This window comes from Eschrichtius robustus, chromosome 5 (assembly GCF_028021215.1).
Source record: "Eschrichtius robustus isolate mEscRob2 chromosome 5, mEscRob2.pri, whole genome shotgun sequence".
Lineage (NCBI taxonomy): Eukaryota > Metazoa > Chordata > Mammalia > Artiodactyla > Eschrichtiidae > Eschrichtius > Eschrichtius robustus.
In genome coordinates this window covers 92892564-92914689 of record NC_090828.1, presented here as the reverse complement: position 1 = coordinate 92914689, position 22126 = coordinate 92892564, and the positions used below count along the sequence as shown (strand labels likewise).

The 22126-nt window shown below is 38.9% G+C and overlaps 1 protein-coding gene across 1 annotated transcript in view; it reads left to right on the top strand.

Annotated features, from left to right (window-relative positions):
• THSD7B (thrombospondin type 1 domain containing 7B) overlaps positions 1-22126 on the top strand; it is a 786243-nt gene that overhangs the window by 412069 nt on the left and 352048 nt on the right. The window contains exon 11 of the mRNA XM_068543998.1: positions 82-185. Within this exon, the coding sequence (XP_068400099.1) occupies positions 82-185 (104 nt within the window). The remainder of the gene's footprint in view (positions 1-81; positions 186-22126) is intronic.

Here is a 22126-nt window from a genome sequence, read left to right as displayed (position 1 = left end):
TTCAAATTCACCTATTTCAAATATTTCTTTTGTATGTTTGTCATGGTGAAATTTCTAGTCTGCTATTCTTTGTCATCACAGGTGGAGGCCACAGAAATGGAGCCCCTGTATCTTAGTGCCAGAGTCTGTCAGGCAGGGAATAATGGGCACCAGTGAAACCTGCGGAAAGGGGGTGCAAACAAGAGGTAAGGGAATTTTAAAACAGTTTTTCTATTCAAATGTAATTCAAAATTATGTTGCTCTTATAAACTCTTGCCTATTTTTATATTTGAATAAGTTGTGATCTTATTGGATTGGATTATTTATATTTATTACTGTTTGAGTTTAAGTTTGGCATTAGTTAATGCTGATATTTTAACCATAACTAGCTAGTGCACCTAAGGACTAATGCAATGTAAACAAATACCTGTTCTCAGCCATTAGCATACGCCAGTGCTGATGTCCAAATGCATGTTGGATATTAGTCAAGGAGTGAAGGATGTGTCAAGATTGGACCCAGTAGTACATATTGTACTTTTTAGGTGCTCATTAAATATTTGCTGAATGAATTAACTAATCATAATAATCATGACTTAAACCTGGTTGTTATATACATACTTAGAGTATGTTTTATATGTAATATACATAGAAAGGAACCATTAAAATTTCTGGAAGATGCTGTGAATAGGCTTCTGGATCTGAGTAAAAGTGCCTTTTATCATCAATGTCTAGAAGGTGTGGCATTTTGAAATCTCTGAAAACCACTCAGAAACTCGTCAGATTGCTCACTGTTTTGTTTCATTCATGAGCTAGATGCCAATGATATGAGGTTTGATAAAAAGTGCTTTATTCTTTTTTTTTTTAATTCTTTTTTTTAATTAGTAAAAGTTTATTGTGCACACACCAAAAAGACAGTTTGCAACCAGGGAGCACTTAGACCAAAGTGCGGAATGAGAAGAAGTGCTTTATTCTTAAAAATCTGACCACTCTGTTACTAAAGGGATGTATGTAGCAAAATCAGACCTTGTAGGACCAACTGCATATCGCTGGTCTCATAATTCAACTAAAAGGCATATTGAGAATTGTTTTTCTTCCTGTTGGATAGGTTATTGTATTAATCAGGATCAGTCATCCGAGGCAGCACAGTAACTCCCTTCTTTGTTGATTCACAGGCATAAGAAGCCCAATGTGGGTGGGTGGCAGTTTTAACTTCTATTTCAATGGAATCATTGCTGTGTTTTTAGTGGAAACATTCCTCCCTTTGGAAGTAAGGGCTTATAGGGTAGCACAGCATAAGATTGCAGAGGAAAAGAAAGCACAAATTTTACTAGTGGATCACTATGGGTAATAATAGGTTGTGCCATTCTCATTCCCACCCTTGACTCCTGGGCCTGTGAATCCTGGCTATGGGAGGGAAAACACCATATATTGGATGCTTCTGGAAAACTTTTTCCCAACCCTGCTAGGTATTGCCACCTAATTGGTACTATAAATGAGTCTTCAAAAGACCTTTTCACCATTTTATCAAGCCAGCTGCTTCAGGATGGCAGGGAACATGGTAAGACCATGAATTCAACGAGCATGGGCCCATTGCCACACGTCACTTGCTGTGAAGTGAGTTCCTTTATCAGAAGCAGTGTTGTGTGGAATACCATGACTATGGACAAGGCATTATGTAAGTCCATGGATGGTAGGTAATTTTGCTAGAAGCATCGTGTGCAGGAAAGGCAAATCCTTATCCTATTTGAGTAAGTACCTATTCTGGTAAGAACAGAACACTACACCTTCATGATGGAAGTAGTCCAATGTAATCAACCTGCCACCGTGTAGCTGGCTGCTCACCACAAGGAATGGCGCCATACTGGGGACTCAGCATTGGCCCCTGCTGCTGGCAGATTGGGCACCCAGATGTGGTTGTAGCCAGGTCTCCCTTGGTAAATGGAAGTCCACGATGCTGAGCCCATGCATAACCTTCCTTCCTACCACCATGGCCACTTTGTGCATGAGCTTATTGGACAATGGCAGGGGTAGCTGAGGACAGAGACTGACTGGTATCCACAGAATGGGTCATCCTATCCACTTGATTATTAAAATCCTCCTCAATTCAGGTCACATTTTAAGGAGCATTCACATGGGACCCAAATATGTTTACATTTTTGGCCATTCAGAAAAGTCTTTCCACGTACCACTTCCCTAAATTTCCTTGTCACCAGTTTTCCAATCATGTTCCTTCTAAGTCCCTGACCATCCAGCAAAATCATTGGCCGCAGCCTGTGGATCTGTACATAATCCCACATCTGGCCATTTCTCCTTCTAAGCAAAGTGAACAACCAGGTTTACTGCTTGAAGTTCTATTCACTGGGAAGGCTTCCCTTCCCCTCTGTGTTTCAGGGATATCTCAGAAAAGGGCTCTAGTGTTGCAGCTGTCCATTTAGGGATTGTGCCCACATATCATGCAGAACCATCCGTACACCAGGCCCAAGTCTTCTTTTCCTCTGTCAACTGATTGTGGGAAACTCCTTAAGGGGACATATGTGCAGGCTGGGAGAGAGAAGGTAATTTAGCAGGAGTGGGGACCATGGGCAGTTGGGCTACTTCTTCATGTAACTTATAGTGCCTTCAGGGCCTACTTGGGTTCAGTCACACATATACCACATCCATTTGATGATGGAGTGCTGCCGTGTATGCCCTACCTTGTGGCTTGGTGGGTCAGATAATATCCAGTGTGCATGGTAACTCTGGTGGCCCGTGGTTAAGCATTCAGCCTCTACTAAGGCTGTAGCTGTTCCTCAAATGGAGTAAAGCTACCCGCAGAGGATGGCAGGGCCTTGCTCCACAATCCTAAGGACCTAAACTACGATTCACCTATAGGAACCTGGAAGGGCTCCAGGCAGCATCCCTGTCTGCCACTGACGCTTCAAGCACCATTGAATCTGCTGGATTCAGTGGCCCAAGTGGCAGAGCAGTCTGGAGCTGTTACAGAGCCTTTTCTTTTCTGGATCCCACTCAAAACTAGCAGCTTTTCAGATCCGCTGGCAAATGGGCTACAGTAAATACACACCCAAATGAGGACATTGCCTGGAATCCGAAGAGGCACGATAGATGTTGTGTCTTTATTTTGGTTGTAGGAGGGGCCAGACGTAACAACCTATCTTTTCCTTAGAAGGGATATCTCAACATGCCTCACACCACTGGACCTTTAGACTTTTCACTGGGGTCGAAGGCTACTGAATTTTCTCAATTTTTTTATTTCCCACTCTCTGACATGAAGATGTCTTACCAATGAGTCCAGAGTAGTTGTTTCTTCTTGCTCACTAGGTCCCATCAAGATAGTCACCAATGTAAAGGCCAGTGTGATATGTTATTGAAGGAAAAGTGATCATATCCCTTCAAACTAATATATGAAATAGGGCTAGAAGTTGATAGGCCCCCAAGGAAGGACAGTGAGAGTATATTGCTGGCCTTGCCAGATTAGAGCAGACTGCTTCTGGCCATCTTTATTTTCTCCAAGTACATTAATATTTGGAGTCAGGGCTCCAGCATATGAATTTTAGGGGTTAGAATTCAGTCCATAATAGTTACACCTTGGAAATGATGTCCCTGTGGGAACATTTGCAGATGTAAATTTGATTTGCAAGGTAGTTTGATTCAGGGCTGCTAGGAGGCTATACAGTGATTCTGTAATTTACAAGAAGGGGCCACTTCCTGAAAACATTTTACTTCCATATGTCAGAAAATTATAATAATATAATCTTGTTATTACAAGACTTGTGCTTGCTTTCTTCTGCAAAGTTGCTATAAAATATCTAGATCAGCAAAATCTACATAAATAGTCTTTTAAAAATGGTACCTTTGTGCAGGGCACAACTTAACTCTATATGTTGACCTGGACTTTGATGCTCTGTGATACTAGAGTATCATTATGGTTTGTTTTCACTGCAAAGCCATTTAGTACATTCTGCAGAGACATTGCTCCTAAACTATGTGGAATCTTATCCTATAACGGTAAATTATTCTATCTGTCTTAGAAGTATTTTAAATGGATTCTAGCTGGAGGCCAGATAGTCCTTTAAAGTAGGCAAGGTAGATACCTGAGTTTTCCCCAAGTTAGACTCCACCATTAGAGAATTCCTTGTGTTTACTTGTTGGGAAATTTACACTTTTAAAGCAGTAGGATGGGTCTCCAATTTTAAGACAGTGGAGCCAAGATATTTCTACTCCCATCTTTTCTCTAAAATTACTTCAAAACCAGCAAGGGAAACATGAAAGAGTAACAAAAAAGTAACCTTCAGTGAGATCCCCTTTATAAAATTGTTCCTAAAAACAAGAAGCGCAATAAGCTCACCTTCAAGTAAATTAGGGCCGTCTGTAACCTCAGTCATATTGTATGATGTAGAAAGTGGATGGAGATATAGGGAAAGTACTTTGCAGAGCAGGATTATACCTAAGTGTTGGCGCAGTTGAAGGTGTGGAGGCTGAAGAGAAACAAGATGATTTGGCCTGGACAACTCTGGAAAGGCACCACCTCTGCAAAAGGAAGTGGGCAAGGCTGTGTGTGTGTGCGTGTGAGCGCACGCGTGTGTAGGGGATGGGAGAAGAATCAGGAGCTTTTGAGAGTCTGACTAAAGAGCAGTGAACACTCTCCACACCCAGCCCTTCACCTTGCAGAGTCAGGAAACGCCCACAGTTCATAGCTATGTAGCTCATTTTTGTTCAAATAGTCAGCTCCGACCTATTGCTATTTTTGTGGGAGCCTGGAGGTTTATTCCCTGTGGATGTTAGAACTAGAGAGGTCGTGGACTTCGGACAACAGGCAGGGGAGGGTGGAGGCAGGGGGCTATACTGAAGTCAGGAGGATCAAAGGAAAGTCTGAAGAAGGAATTAGGAGACCCTCAGTCCCTTCCTCCCCTGCTTTGGCATTCTGGTCAGGCAGCTTTTACACCCTTCAGTCCCATGGAAGCCCGATCAAGCTGGAAACACTTTCCATTTAAATTTCTATTTCAGGATTTTTTAAATCACAGAAGGAGGCATGAATTCAGGCCAGTTTGAGATTTTAAATTCTCACAAGAGATTTTGGTCCTCTCACTACCCAGTGTTAAATTGTAGACATGTAAGTGGTCTTGCCAAGACATGTTACTTGGCATGTCTATTTCCAGTCTACCCTTATACTGAAGGCCAGCCTTTGTGGTCATCACTTCTAGTATGGGGTATTTTATGAGGTTCTCCATAACAGTTCTTGAAGTCATAAAGTGGAAACTTTCTCCAAAAGTCATGAAAGTGGAAACTTTCTCCAAAAGGTTCTCCAAAATTTAATAGAACCCCTGAGGATAAAGGTTGTCCCTCTTGCTTACCTTGCATCCCAAGCTTTTACTTTGTTTTGTGCTTTATGGGTTCCTTTCCTGTGGGCCAGCCCAGCAATCCATTTAGAAGATATATATTTTATCCAGTGTTTTTTTTTTTTCTTTTTCATTAGAAAGGCCTTTTATGATTTCTAAGCCATTAAACTGCCCCAAACAGAAGTGCTCCTTGTTTTATCTCATTGTGTTTATATTGCTGACCTGGTTAATTGACTTGTAGTAAGAATACATTTATATAATACTTTAATACTTTTCTAATCAAAAAAGAAGAAAAAGAAAAGAACACAGAAGGGCAGATAGAATTACAGCTGTCACTAAGCATTTATACCATCTTCAAGGAAATGGGAATTTGGGTTCCATTGTCCTAGCTGTCCAATCCTTCAGGGAGAGCTGGGTATTCTCTCTGCACAGCTTCTTGTGCTTTATCTGAATTAAGAAGGGATGATAGCTCAGCTTCTATGGCAAATGAAAATATAAGAGGAGGAAACTTAAATATTGCAACATACTTTGATGTATCTGCCCTTCGTAGGGTAGAATATCAGTACTAAAACAAGAAAAAGTGAGGATGCTGGGGGAGTGAATTTGTCTACGGATACGATCTGATTCTTGTTTTGCTACTCACAGTGACTACTTTAAAACTGGCTTAATGGACTTGCCAGCATTTTTCTTTAGGATAGTGCTTTCCTCTCATTCAAAAGTTTATGCGTATACCCTATCATAGCAGAGAGACTTGACATCTATGACACTAAAATGGATACAGAGTAGGTGCCGGAGATCAAAATTGTGTTGCCTTAGGTATCCTTGACTTCCATGAAGTACCTGCATTCTTTTCTTGGTTTGTTCTCACTAAACAATGTTTATGTGGACCAAAGGAGGAAGATCTCAAATCTTCTGTCAAATCTTTTTGTTCTTCCTCAGATTGGTTTTTGTTACTGTGAGAGGCATAGGCTTCTTCCACAATAGTTTTGATGGAATCTGTGTGTTTCTTTTCATTCAAAGGATCTCTTTATTTTTTAAATTGAGTTATAATTAACATACAATATTGTATGTCTCAGGTGTACAACATAGTGATTTGATATTTTTATTCACTATGAAGTGATCACAACAATAAGACCAGTTACCATCCATCACCATACAAAGTTGTTACAATATTATTGACTATATTCCCTATGTGTACATTACATCCCCATGACTTATTTATTTTATAGCTGGTAGTCTGTACCTCTTAATCAAGGGATCTCTTTAAAAGGTGCTCTTCCAGAAAAAAAAAAATTGGGCAAAGTCATCCACTTTCAGAATAAGTTCTGGATTACTTTTATTTTTAAAAGGCAGGGAGTTAGAAATAGGAAGAAGTTAACTTTACAGGTATCCTTGCATTTTAAGAGTCTGGATGATTGGAATTTTTATTCTCCACTTGGAGGCAGTCATAGTCATTTAACCTTATAAGTTGCACAAGTTTATTTTCTATCATATTCATCTACATAGATCACAGCAAGAAGTCATTTCAGTGGATTCAGAGAGGAAAACAAACATACAGGATTCAACTATGACTGAACAATAGTCTAAGACAAAGACAGTCACTGTCATCTCCATATCTGGTGAGGGAGGGAGAGGGGAAAGGTAACTTCTTCCATTTGCTTCAAGATTTGAACAAAAATGAGCTACATAGCTATGAACTGTGGGCATTTCCAGGAGAATAAGAAGTAACTCTAGCTACCTCCAGAACTCCGTCCATAGATGTAACTGTTTCTTTCTTTTTTTAAATAATTTTTAATTAATTTATTTATTTACTTTTGGCTGCGTTGGGTGTTCATTGCAGGCCGCGGGCTTTCTCTAGTTGCAGCGAGCAGGGGCTACTCTTCATTGCGGTGCATGGGCTTCTCACTGTGGTGGCTTCTCTTGTTGCAGAGCATGGGTTCTAGGCATGCAGGCTTCAGTAGTTGTGGCTCGCAGGCTCTAGAGCACAGGCCCAGTAGTTGTGGCACACGGGCTTAGTTGCTCTGCGCATGTGGGATCTTCCCGGACCAGGGCTCGAACCCGTGTATGACGCCTTGGCAGGCGGATTCTTACCCACTCTGCCACCAGGGAAGCCCTGTAACTATTTCTTAAATGGGCAAATATATTTGGTGATATCTTTCCAGTCTATTTCAGGAAGGGAGTGCATGACACCACTTGTGACCCCAAATCAGTGTACTAGGGTTTACAATCTAGGCAATGAGAAATGCTATTTTCAGTAACTTTCATGTTTTCATTTTTGATAACTGAGTGCTCATCTTATAGGAAAAATGATCAGACCCCACTGTTCTTTGTATCAAATATCATTCTTGGAGGGATTTCTAACCAGTTCTGACTTCAACACTAGAAAAACCAATTGGAGGACATAATGTTCTTTGCTAATTTATCTTGTTAATCAGTCCCTGATACCAAAATGATTCATTATAAATATTTTAAGGAACTTTAAAAAATCTCTTCTAAATATAATTTTTTAAAGTGTGAAAATAAAAGAAAGATCAGGTTAGAGTGTAGAAATTAAAGTAACAATGTAGGGCAACTCTCTAAGTGAAAATATCCTTGGATTTTAACAAAAGAATAGGTTTTATAATACCATAGGCATTGGTTTAGAGAGTAAAGTGTGGGACTTATAGCACAGATTGCCTTTTAATAAGTGAATAATGATTCTGAGAGTTATTTTTCATCTCCTTTGCATGTTTTAGGGTAGGATTAGCTTCGTGGCTTTCATGGTTGCTGCAGGTAAAACATGTACATTTTTCAAAAATTGGCAATAAATTAGAAATAAATATTAAAGGAAGTGAGTGACCTAAGGCATGATGCTTTAGTAACATAATGTGAACTAAGATTCAGAGATGTTGTCTCATGCCAGCCTCTCTGTTTTTAACATAGTAAGTTATAATGCAAAGCACAGAGTAACTCTTCTGTCCGCCTCCCCTCTACCCACATCGCCAGCAGGTATTTCCCTGATGAAATGAGGAGTGGGGATGGGAAGGGGGTATTTTTGTTGTTGTTGTTGTTTGAGGAATGCAGTTATTTGCTAAACTAGGAGCAATAATTTTCTCTTCTGACTGCATGGCTCTTAGTTACAGAACTATCTTCCCCTTCAGGAATGTTAATATGAATTTCAAAGTCTACTGCAAACTGTGTAAATGTAGTAGGATTATCCTTCTCTTGTTCAGAACCAGAGTTCAGTATCTTCAGATAGATGTGAATCTCCGGGCTTCCCTTAGCGCTCAGATTACTAAGGTCAAGGTATTCATTTCTGTTTGGCCCAGGGGCAATCTTAGGATTGTATCAAAAGGAGGTTATGTTTTTACATCTTAATTTGCATTTCTAAAGAAAACAGAAACTTCAACATTCCTCTAGTAGCAGCAAGAGGTGAAGGAGCCCCCCACTTTAGAGAGGCCCTAAAAATTAACAGAGGAGCATCAAAATTCAGACAAACCTTTGCTCTGGATTTAAGTATAGTTGACCCTTGAACAACATGGGTTTGAACTGCATGGGGCCACTTATATGCAGATATTTTTCAGTAAGTATGCAGGTGGCCCTCCATTTCTATGAGTTTTATATCCAAGGATTCAACCAACTGCGAATCAAATTTCAATCCATGGTTGGTTGAATCCACAGATTAAGCATTGGTTTAACCAGTGGATATAGAGGGCCGATTGTACTATGCCATTTTATATAAGGGACTTGAGCATCCATGGACTTTGGTATCCGAATGGGGGTCCTGTAACCAAAGCCTTTCATACACCAAGGGCTGACTGTAGATTCAGAAGTTGCAAAACAGGTGATTTTTTAGGCCAACCATGTTTTGAAGGATTCACATAGTGGGACACAAAGCAATATTTTAACCCAGACACATGAAGAATGAGAATTAAAGATCTATTATAGTCAACTAAACTCAGTACGTTTATAAGATGATTAACCTCTTAATAAGATATTGAAAGTAGGAAGACTGGGTTGGGAGTCACCAAGGCTTTGTAATTACACTGCAAAGGGTTTTGAAAGCCTGTACCACAGTAGTGACTTTGGGAATGGATTAGAAGGAATATGCATTTTATGGAAAAATCAATGTTTAGCTACATTTATATACAGAGTAAAAGATAGTGAAGAATTTGAAAGATTCAGTGGTTTTAGGTCAATGAAAATGGACAATATTCTCACAAAAAATTGATATAATTGACATAAATAACCAACATAAAAATGGGAAGAGAGAGAGAGAGATACAATATTTGAGTATTGTTAAAAAATTCAACCTAGTAAATTTGAGAATCTAATTGGCTTTGTTAGGTGATTCATGAATCGGGCAGCATCCCGTCTAGCAATTAGAAGCATGCTCCAAGGGGTTGTACAAAATGGAAGGTTTATATAGGAAGAAGGATGGGGCAAGGGAGCTATTAACAAAAGAAAAGAAAGGATTTTGAAGCCAGGACTTCCTTTTTTGTGGGGAGGGTGGTGATGTTAGGGTTGATCATGCATGTTTCCCCTTCTTCCTCAGGGGTTGCACAGGGCCTATATGGCAAAGTACCTCACTGGTGCAGACCAGCAAATTCTAGACTGGTACATTTCTGGAGAAGGTTGAACTGCAATTAGGTTAGGTGTTAAATCTAGGTTTGCTATCAAGTTTGCACATGTAACACCATTTTGGGCCTGTGTTTTTTCTCTTTAACAATTACCCCCTTTTGATCGGACCATCAGCCTAACTGAGAAATATGGTCAAAATTTAAGGTGTTAGCATTACTCTCAGCTATTGCTTTGCAGCTTTGCCAGTCTTTGGTGGGATAATCATAGGTCATGATGTTTTTGCTAAACCCTGGTGATATTCACAGGCCACAACTTCAGATCCACAATTTTCTTTTTCTTTTTTTAAAAATTTTATTGGAGTATAGTTGATTTACAATGTTGTGTTAGTTTCAGGTGTACAGCATAGTGATTCAGTTATACATATATATATATTCATTCTTTTTCAGATTCATTTTCCATATAGGTTATTGGAAAATATTGAGTATAGTTCCCTGTGCTATATAGTAGATCCTTGTTGGTTATCTCTTTTATATGTGGTAGTGGGTGTATGTTAATCCCGAGCTCCTAATTTATCCCTCCCTGCCATGTTTCCCCTTTTATACCACATCTTCTTTAGCCATTCATCTGTTGATGGACACTTAGATTGTTTCCATATCTGGGCTATTGTAAATAATGCTGCTATGAACATTGGGGTGCGTATATCTTTTCTTTCTTTTTTTTTTGCATTCAATCTTTTTTTAAATCGAAGTATAGTTGATTTACAATGTTGTGTTAATTTCTGTTGTACAGCACAGTGATTCAGTTATACATATATATACATTCCTTTTCATATTCTTTTCCATTATGGTTTATCACAGAGTATTGAATATAGTTCCCTGTGCTATAAGTAGGACCTTTTTTTTTTTATTTGTTATCTATTTTATACATATTAGTGTATATATGTCAATCCAAATCTCCCAATTCACACCACTACAGCTCCCTCCCGCTTTCCCCCCTTGGCGTCCATATATTTGTTCTCTACATCTGTGACTCTATTTCTGCCTTGCAAACTGGTTCATCTGTACCATTTTTCTAGATTCCACATATATGCATTAATATACGATGTTTATTTTTCTCTTTCTGACTAACTTCACTCTGTATGACAGACTCTAGGTCCATCCACCTCACTACAAATAACTCAATTTCATTCCTTTTTATGGCTGTGTAATATTCCATTGTATATATGTGCCACATCTTCTTTATCCATTCATCTATCGATGGACACTTAGGTTGCTTCCATTCCCTGGCTATTGTAAATAGTACCGCAATGATCATTGTGGTACATGACTCTTTTTGAATTATAGTTTTCTCTGGGCATATGCCCAGTAGTGGGATTGCTGGGTCATGTGGTAATTCTATTTTTAGTTTTTTAGGGAACCTCCATACTGTTCTCCATAGTGGCTGTTTCAATTTACATTCCCACCAACAGTGCAAGAGGGTTCCCTTTTCTCCACACCCTCTCCAGCATTTGTTGTTTGTAGATTTTCTGATGATGCCCATTCTAACCAGTGTGAAGTGATACTTCATCGTAGTTTTGGTTTGCATTTCTCTAATAATTAGTGATGTTGAGCAGCTTTTCATGTGCCTCTTGCCCATCTGTATGTCTTCTTTGGAGAAATGTCTATTTAGGTCTTCTGCCCATTTTGTGATTGGGTTGTTTGTTTTTTTAATATTGAGCTGCATGAGCTGTTTATATATTTTGGAGATTAATCCTTTGTCCATTGATTCATTTGCAAATATTTTCTCCCATTCTGAGGGTTGTCTTTTCATCTTGTTTGTAGTTTCCTTTGCTGTGCAAAAGCTTTGAAGTTTCATTAGGTCCCATTTGTTTATTTTTGGTTTTATTTCCATTACTCTAGGAGGTGGGTCAAAAAAGATCTTGCTGTGATTTATGTTAAAGAGTGTTCCTCCTATGTTTTCCTCTAAGAGTTTTATAGTGGCCAGTCTTACTTTTGGGTCTTTAATCCATTTTGAGTTTATTTTTGTGTATGGTGTTAGGGAGTGTTCTAATTTCATTATTTTACATGTAACTGTCCAGTTCTCCCAGCACCACTCATTGAAGAGACTGTCTTTTCTCTGTTGTATATCCTTGCCTCCTTTATTAGTTGACCATAGGTGCGTGGGTTAATCTCTGGGCTTTCTATCCTGTTCCATTGATCTATATTTCTGTTTTTGTGCCAGTACCATATAGTCTTGATGACTGTAGCCTTGTAGTATAGTCTGAAGTCAGGGAGTCTGATTCCTCCAGCTCCATTTTTCTTTCTCAAGATTGCTTTGCTATTCAGGGTCTTTTGTGTCTCCATACAAATTTTTAGATTTTTTGTTCTAATTCTATAAAAAATTCCATTGGTAATTTGATAGGGATTGCATTGAATTTGTAGATTGCTTTGGGTAGTAAAGTCATTTTCACAATATTGATTCTTCCAATCCAAGAATATGGTATTTCTCTCCATCTGTTTGTGTCATCTTTGATTTCTTTCATCAGTGTCTTATAGTTTTCTGAGTACAGGTCTTTTACCTCCTTAGGTAGGTTCATTCCTAGGTATTTTATTCTTTTTGTTGCAGTGGTGAATGGGATTGTTTCCTTAATTTCTCTTTCTGATCTTTCATTGTTAGTGTATAGGAATGCAAGAGATTTCTGTTCATTAATTTTGTATCCTGCAACTTTACCAGATTCAATGATTATCCCTAGTAGTTTTCTGATGGCACCTTTAGGATTCTCTATGTATAGTATCATGTCATCTGCAAACAGTAACAGTTTTGCTTCTTCTTTTCCAATTTGTATTGCTTTTATTTCTTTTTTTTTTTCTGATTGCCATGGCTAGGACTTCCAAAACTATGTTGAATAATAGTGGCAAAAGTGAACATCCTTGTCTTGTTCCTAATCTCAGAGGAAATGCTTTCAGTTTTTCACTATTGAGAATGATGTTTGCTGTGGGTTTTTTGTATATGGCCTTCATTATGTTGAGGTAGGTTCTCTGTATGCCCACTTTCTGGAGAGTTTTTATCATAAATGGGTGTTGAATTTTGTCCAAAGTTTTTTCTGCATCTATTGAGATGATCATATGGTTTTTATTCAGATCCACAATTTTTAAGTTAGTCATTGTCATTGCTTCTTTTCTGATGTTCTCGTCTTAGGGCGATCATTTTCCTACTCGTCAGTGGCTGCAAACCAGCATCTGAAACTTTTGAGAGGATACAATGCACCAGGGAGACTACTATGATAATTATAAGCAGGGTAATTCCCAGTGTTTGGAGTGCACTTCAGAGCCATGGTCCCTAAGATCTAAATCAATCAAAGAAAGACCCTGTTGAAGGAGTCACCCTTTTAAGCCAAGTGGCTTACTCATTGATTTTACATAACTGAGTTTCAACTTCCCCAGAAGTGTCAGTCCAGGTACAGCAAGTACAGTGCAGCACAGACACCTCCCTGCTCAGCCAGAAGATAATCAAGAGCTATCCTATTATCATAAACGAGCTTGGTGTGAGAGTCCAAGGGTTTTTGTTGAACAGCTAGTATCTTTGTAAAGGAATCTGCAGTGTCTCCAAGAGTTACGGAAATGTTCCTGATCATATTCTCATTTGTATTAACTCCTAACCAGGGAAGTGGGGCCCTGCCAAAGGAAGCAGTTCTTGAAGCATGAATGCCTCCTGGTAGGCCCTTTCTGGAACCATTAGGGACACAGTTAGATAGCCTAAGAGGCATAGCCCAGCTTGGAGCCAGCCATCTAGGCATTCATAGGCCCAAGGAGAATGATAACCACCATAGACAAACACAAGACCTGTCAGGGCACAACCCATTCCTGTTAGGAGGCACGATGAATGGATTCATTCACAGGGACTGCTTTGTTTACCCATTCAAGCCAGGGGCCAGTCAGGTTTTTAGCACATATGAAAAGACAGTATCCTAGCCTGCAATAAAGAGGCATCCTAAATTCTAGAGGTTACCCCCCCCACCCCCTTAGCAATGCCTGGAAGATAGAAATGACAGCATTATCTTCCCAGGCCAAAGACAGAATGAAGGAAAGAAAGAAAAGAAGAAAGGGTTTCATGTTTAGCTAAAGGAGGAAGTCTTGATCTAGCATCTTGAGCGGAAGCAATCTACCTACATTCATGTCAGCTGCTTCTCTACTCCTCAGTTTGATTCAGTGGTCTCCACCATTTGTATAGGACCAGGTGTCAGGTGGAGTCTTCCTGAACTGTGAGATGTGTATCAATACTTTCTAGTTTTGCAGCAATGTCAGTGGTCAGGAGTACTTGGTGAGGTCTCTTCCTTCAGGGTACTTGGTGGGGCTCTAGGTCTGCCTTTATTCTTAGTGTTTAGAGATCAGAAGTGTAGGAGAAAATTGGAAACATTAGTTTGGTGAGTCATAGCCAGATATTTGAGGCAACTAAAAGAATTCAAGATCCAAGTTTGCAGGTATCTAACAAAACCTCACAGATAGTTAACAGGACTAGAACCTAATATCTACAAAGCTGCAAACATAATTTTTCTCTCTACAGTTACCCCCAGTTTTCACCAAACGTAATCACAGTACAATTAATTTGTTTATATATGACTTGGCCTAGTTATTTATGTAAGTGAAGCAAGAATAATGATTGACCATATAAATTATTTTTTAAGACAACTTTGCTGAAACCTTGTAAGCAAGGTACCATGTTCATTTTTTTCCAAGCAGTTGCTTGAAGCTGTCTGGTCATATCTGAGTCTATGATCATCTCTCTCAAATATGACATTGCAGTCAAAGCCATGGTGATAGAGCCACTGTTTCCAATTGCATCCTGTTACTAGGAGAACAGATTCTTACTGAACTTATGCAGACAAATATATTGTCATGAAAAGAAGAATATTCACTGAGCGTTTCTGAATTCTGGAGGGATCAGGTAAGGAGAAAAAGAAAATGTTTCATCTTTGTTCACAAAGGTATACTTTACCAAGTTGCTGTAAGTCATAGATAGCTTAAGAGAAAAGGTCTCCTTAAATCTGGAGAAACAGAACATTAGCGCATCCTCCTTAGTTTATATAGTTCCATGTAAATAATACTTGTTCTGCTTGAATCCAGTTTTTCCATTTGTTCTCTCAATCTTGCCTGGTGATTGAGGGTGATAGGGACAGTGATAATTCCAAGAAGTTTGCAAGGTTTTCATTAAGAGTGGTATGATTTGCCCAGTGAAGGGGTATCTCGATCACTGAAGATTATGGAAGGCGTACCTCAAGTGGGAAGCATTTTCTAACAGTTTCTTTGCCACTGTGAGGGCTCCAGCCTTGTGAGAGGGGATGGCTTCAACCCTTCTGGAAAACATGCATACAATAAGAACACACTGACAACCCATACTAAGTGGCAGTTGAAAACAGTCCCACTGTAGGTGTTCCAAGGGTCCAGAGGAAGGAGGGCTAAGGCCTCTAAGGATGAAAATAGTTTTGCGTAAATGCACTATGATGGGTGAAGAAATGCAAAGCCCTAAATTGGGGTTTGCCAGAGAGCCAGGAATAACCAAGCAGCTGTCTTGGGTTTTCTTCCCGTGGCCCCAGCTGTCTGTCTCATTTACAGCCGTTGTTTACCCATCTTAATTTCTCTGCTTCAGGAGCAGGCTGTTGCCATGTCACAAGGACATCAGGACGGCAGAAGTCTGGCAATGAGAGGTTATTTTTTGCAGAAGTCGAATGGACTTTACCCACATGTGCCACAATCTTTATAGATTCTGTTGTTGCTGCCTTTATTTGAAAGTTAGCTAGGGTACTTCCCTGATTCTCAGGTTCAGTCCTCTTAGTGTGAGCACCAGTTTTGATGACTGGCAACAGTTTATGCCAGGACATATCAGATTTCCAGGAATTTCACATTTTCCTAAACAGACACAACATCACAACTTCTCAGTTGACAATGTTTCCCATGTACTTTAACATATCAAGTAGCCTAATTAGCTTAACAGATCTTTTGGAATGTTCCAGGGGTTCTCTGGAAAAATCCCAAAGTTTCTTCCAGGTCATAAAGACTTTATTTTTAGAATTTGCTTTGGGGAAGTTTGTCAAAGATATCAAAAGGTTTGGACATTTGACTAAATAGGATCACAGATAGATATGAAACAGTAGTTACCTATTTAGCAGTTGAAAGAAAATTAAGTTCTAGTTTTGCATAAATACACTGTTGATATTAAAGCTTTTTGCATAAGTACACTGTTGTTTTGCATAAGTACACTGTTGCTATTAAAGCTTAATTAAAAGCCCCTTATAATAACAGTTTAATTTTTGCCTGATTACACAAGGAAAAATTCTCGTTCTCTCTTCAGCCTTTTATATACTTTTAGTTTGTCCTTTATGTGCAGAAGTTCTAGTTTAAACAAAATTGCTCTCATTTCCCAAAACACAAATGCATCTTCATTTCTCATCCTTTTCCTTAGTTAAAAACACATCCTACTTTTCTTGCATAAGGAGATGTTTCCTTCTTTTGTTTTTAGTAGCTTTAATTACATTAGAATTCTTAACCCTTCGAAACTTTAATTTCTAGTGAGAATTTAGGAAGTAAAGAATCATGGACTTTCTCTTAAAGTACCACTTTTTATATTGACAAAATAATAAATGCTTTTTTTAATCTCTAGAGACATCTGAATTTCTTAGCATGGCACTAAACGTATTTACTAATAGAACCAAATTTATCTTTAGTATTTCTGTATAAGAAGCCCAAAGTAGATAAACCTGTGTTCATTAATGTTTCAGTATTTTTTTTCTTATTTGGAAATTCCCTAGGTACTCAATGAATTCTCATCATTTAACTTAGCAAAACTCTAAGTTAACAAAAAGCATTTTGGGAACTATTTCTTAAGTACATATACTGTAAAATATAATTGTTGCTAAAAAGTTTTCCAATATCTCTTATCCCAATTACATCTATCTGAGTCATTTGATCCCCCAAATTAAGTTTAGATTACCTACGAAAACTTCATCATACTGAGTTATTTTTCTTGCTGACAAATTTGTAAGCCTAGGTAGAATAAAAGTATTATATTTAATGCTGATAACTCTAAAGACATGTCTGTTTTAGTAAACCAACAAAGGTAAACTGGCTTTTATTTACTGAGGATGATCTTAGATCGCATGAAGTTGAAATAATCATTTGGGTTAGTTTCTATATTTCTGATGAGAGTTTTAAAATAGTCCTTACAAATGCTTGACTTTCAACCTGGTTAAATAGAACTTCATTACAAATTAAATCTGGTAATACCATCTAGAGGTAGAAAAATACCACCTATCTGCAACATACATATATATGGACATACAGACAGACACATAGACCCAGAGACCTTATAGTTTCTAATATCTGTTGAGAAGATTTGTGAGACTTCTCTTTGGCCCAATTTCCAAATGCTTCCTTTTTTCCCTTCTGGTGAGAAACATTTGCATTTCAAAGAATGGTTCTTAAATCCTAGAGAAGATGGAGGTAGAAAATCTATATCACAAAGGCACAGAGAAGGTATTCAAGATTCCTCCAACATGGAGTTTTTGAGGCCATATTTTAGGACATTTCTGTTTCTAAGGTCCCAATATCTATAAGTATCTGGAGATAAATAGGGGAGGTTTTGGAATTGGCAAAAAGACTCACACACTCAATTCATGTATTACTGGAATATTTCTTTCCATCTGGGTACATTTACCTTAGAAGAAGGCCAAAAAAAAAAAAAAAAATTCTTGGCAGGTACTGTTAATCAGCCATGATCAAAGTTCAGTCAGACTGGTGGCCTCCCACTTTATTTTTCATCTTTTTATTTATTCATGAATTTTAGGAAGTAATCCATTTACAAAAACTTTTGAGGATCCTCACTAGGTTTAAGAAATTAACTATGACCCTTAGATTGGCCTTTGATCTAAGAGTAAAAGATATCGAAATAGGATCTCCTGTAGTCTCAGGTGGTCTTATTTTAAAATGTATAGTACCCAAATAAAGGAGGATAGAGGGGAGCCATTGAAATGATGTCAGTCTTATATGTCAGTCTTACCATCTTTTGTTTTAGGCACCTTTTATTTCTTATTTTTCATTAGCCTTTTGCAGTTAATCTTTCAGTGAAGCTATTATGGAATTTTGAAAACTTTTGGAGGCTTCTGCATAATCCTTGTTTTTTTTCTTTCCCCATAATCCTTGCTTTTAAGTGCACTTTTTAAATGATTTTATCTATTTGGAATGTTCCCCCATAATGGCCATTTTAATTCTAGGTGTTTTTTTTTGTTTGTTTGTTTGTTTTAGCTGTGTATTCTTTTCTTTATTTATTTTTTAAAATTAATTTTTATTGGAGTATAGTTGCTTTACGATGTTCTAGGTGGTTTTTAGTAAAACTGTGCCGTTTTTTAAAATATATTCAGCTCCTGGGATTGTAGGGGTTTTTTGTTGTTTTTGTTTTGTTTTGTTTTGTTTTGCTTTTTGCCACACCACACAGCATGTGTGATCTTAGTTCCCCAGTTCCCAGACCAGGCATTGATCAAACCCATGCCCCCTGCAGCGGAAGTATAGAGTCTTAACAACTGGACCGCCAGGGAAATCCCAGGACTGTAGTTCTTAAACATAAAATAAGCAGGTGTGTTGGAAAATGACATGCTCCACCCTTTGGGTAAAAAAGATCCTATTTCTTTTAGGTTTCTCAGAGCCTTTGGGTTTCTCAGAGCCACACTAATCAGCTTCCAGTAACTTCCAATATTCCCATTAGTAATTATCCTTTATTTAATATCTACCTGAGGACTTCCCTGGTGGCGCGGTGGTTCAAAATCCACCTGCCAATGCAGAGGACATGGGTTCGAGCCCTGGTCTGGGAAGATCCCACATGCTGTGGAGCATCTAAGCCCGAGCACCACAACTACTGAGCCTGCGCTCCAGAGCCCACGGGCCACAACTACTGAGCCCACGTGCCACAACTACCGAGCCCACGTGCCACAACTACTGAAGCCTGCACCTAGAGCCTATGCTCCGCAGTGAGAGAAGCCAACGCAATGAGAAGCCCGTGCACCGCAATGAAGAGTAGCCCCTGCTCGCCGCAACTAGAGAAAGCCTGTGCACAGCAATGAAGACCCAACACAGCCAAAACTAAATTAAATAAATAAATAAATTTATTTAAAAAAACCCAAATCTACCTAGGCTTCCCACTGGACTTAGTCCAGCTAATGTCGGACCCAGTCTGGTTCTTAAGTCAGGCCTAGTCTGATCGCAGACACAGTCCTCTTCTTAAATTAGACTCAGTCTAACTCCAAAGTAACCATCACCAGTTCCTGTGGAACTTTGGACTGAGGAAAACCCTGCAGATCTCAAAGAATGGGGACCATGGACTGATTCCACCCAAATGGAGAACTGCAGCTGCCACCAACAGTTCCCAGCACAGAATCTGGGGAAGGATTTCAAGCAGAGAACTGCTGACTAAGCTATCAGCCATCCCCAGTGAGGCATCCAGAGGCAGAGCTAAGGCCTAGGGTTTTCCACCCAGGGAATTATATTCTGAAAAGCCAATTAAATCAGGAACTTGAAAGCAAAAATGTGGAGTTCAACCAAGAGGAACTCACCAACAGCCCCGAGAAAGACAGTGAACTCAAAAGGATCACAGGGCACCACGCCTATGTTTCTCCTTGTCCCCAAATGCCATCAAAAGTTCACTTCGGATCCCTTTGCTGCCACCAATCTGTTAAAAAACAAAACTCAACTGAGTAAATTTGAATATTTAATTAGCTTTCTTAGATGATTCTTGAATCGGGTGGCATCCCATCTAGCAATTAGGAGGACACTCTGAAGGGTTGTACAAAATGGAAGGTTTATGTGGGAAGAAAGGTGGGGCAAGGGAGCTATACACAAAAGAAAAGAAAGAATGATTTTTAGGCCAGGCCATCTTCTTTTGTGGGGGAAGGGAATGGCAAAGGCTTCATCTTGTGGATTGCCTCTTCTTCCACAAAGCAGTGGAGAGGGCCCACAGGACAGATTACCTCATGGGTGCTGACTAGAAGATTCCAGACTAGTTGACTAAGATTACATTTCTGGGGAAGGTTGAAACTGCATCTAAGTTAGCTATTAAATCTAGGTTTGGTATCATGGGCTTTAGCATAAGTGATGCCATTTTGGGCCTGTGGTTCTTCTTCAATATACAAGAATAATCATTTCTAGAAAAGTAACATATATTTTGAAATCATCTGCTTAAAAGTTGTAGTTGATGCCAGCTTTTCCTGGGAGAAAGCACAGAGAAAGAGTAGAGACCTAAGACCTAGAGGCAATCTGGTGTCATGAAAACAATGTTCCTTCACTTTGGAATGTGAAGGACCCTGACTCAAATCATGGTTATGCCACTCACTATTTGTATGGGTTTGGTCAAACTACTTAACCCATCTGAGCCTCAATTTTCCCATCTACAATGGGAATAACGATTTAAGTGTCTTGCGGTTTTTACCAATGTTTATAGTTGCTGAGGATGTGTTTATCTCCTTTCCTTTTGCAAAGCTTGGAATATAGGAATATTTAGAAACCAGGTAGAATGTAAATATTGCAAAATAGGGTTCATTAAAGTAAATAGGTGGAAATGAGTATAGAGAGCCATTGATTACATTAAAAAAGAGTTCTGTGACTGATCAAATGATCTTCCTCTTGGCAATTCTCAGTATAGAATTAACATACTGAAGGCTCTTCAAAGGACTGCAGTGAAGAGATCTATTACTTTTTTCTTTAAGCAGATAGTTTTCCCAAACCCATTTGTCCGCAGAGTCTATTTTTCACAAAGTACCAACTAACACCTTAATGTTATTGAGAAACGTGGGTATATTATCATAAAAGTCACAGAATGGAAATTTTCAAAAAATATGTATGTGGTGTTGCCAGATGTTTTAGAAATAGTTGTGTAAATAAAGATGGAAGAAATGATTCACCAATTAAGGGGTTATAGCTGAATATTCAGAGTCTAGTCTTAGCCAAGTAATTGTAGATTAAAAAAATCAGTGTTGAGACCAAGGACTGAAAGAAAACAGATACTGAGTAGGTGACTTTACAGAATATTTGCCAAGGAAAGGAAGGAAAGAAGTAACATTGTAGCTCAGGGTTCAAAGAATGAAGATAAGACCACCTTGTAAAAATATGAAGAACAGATAGAAGTAGGTAGTGGGGGAAATATATTGAAGCTGTTAAGAGAAGGAGAAAACACTAGAGTGAGCAAGATTCTAGAGACAGCGGGGGATGTACCTGAATGCAGAGGTAAATTTAGGAGTGGAAAGAACAAAGTCCTTTCTCCTTTCTTCTAAACTCTAAAGGAAAATATCAGAACACAGATGCAGGGGCAGTGAAGAGGAAAGAGGAGAGATGAAAGAGCTTTTATAAACAGCTCAATGTCCACAGAAACCCCTTTCCCAGTAGTCACGGATAATCTTTTAATTTTAAATCCAGTAATCTTTTCTTAAAGCACAAAGGCTCTACCTTTCTTCATGAGACTCCTCACCTCTACTCTCGTGTCCCATTTTCTCCTGGAGCATCTCCACCTCTCTTGAGTACTTATATCCCAGTCTTTGAGCTTGGCTTCTCTTCCTTCACCCAAACTTTACATGGCACATTCTTCATGGTTCTCCTCTTGCTTTTATCGTCTCCGTCCATAATGTCTCCCCAGATAACCCAAATTCTTCCCAGGATTTAAGCTCTTGAGATGATCACTACATGTTTATTTCAAGGAAAATATCTCGCTTAACGAGATGAGAATTTTCACCTCCTCAGCATTCATCACCATATAGACTGTCTACTGCTATAGAAATATTTTGGAAACATTGTTTCCAAAAATGAATCTACTTTCTACCTACAGAAACTGGATTTTTCTTCCTGGTTTTCCAGTCTCAAGTAGTTGCATCTTCCACCATTCAGTAATAGAGTGTCAGCCATCAAATCCCATCAGTTCCATCTTCATAAGGCCTGCATAGTCTTTTCTCTCTTTTCTAGACCACTGTTAATGTCTTCTTGGGTATCATAGTAACCTCCCATGTGTTCTCTTTGTTTCCAGGCACATTTCTTACAAATGCATTCTCAAGTTCCAAAGCCAAGGCCATCTGTGTACAGTAACTCATCTGATCTTAACACTCACCCAAACATCCTCCTAACCTCATGTTCTGTTTCACTTCTCGCACTGTTGTCTCTCAGAGTCCCCACCACATAGCCATTGCCTAGGTACCACCATGATCCACAAGGCACTCATCAATTTCAAATTTCCCTTCCTCCACT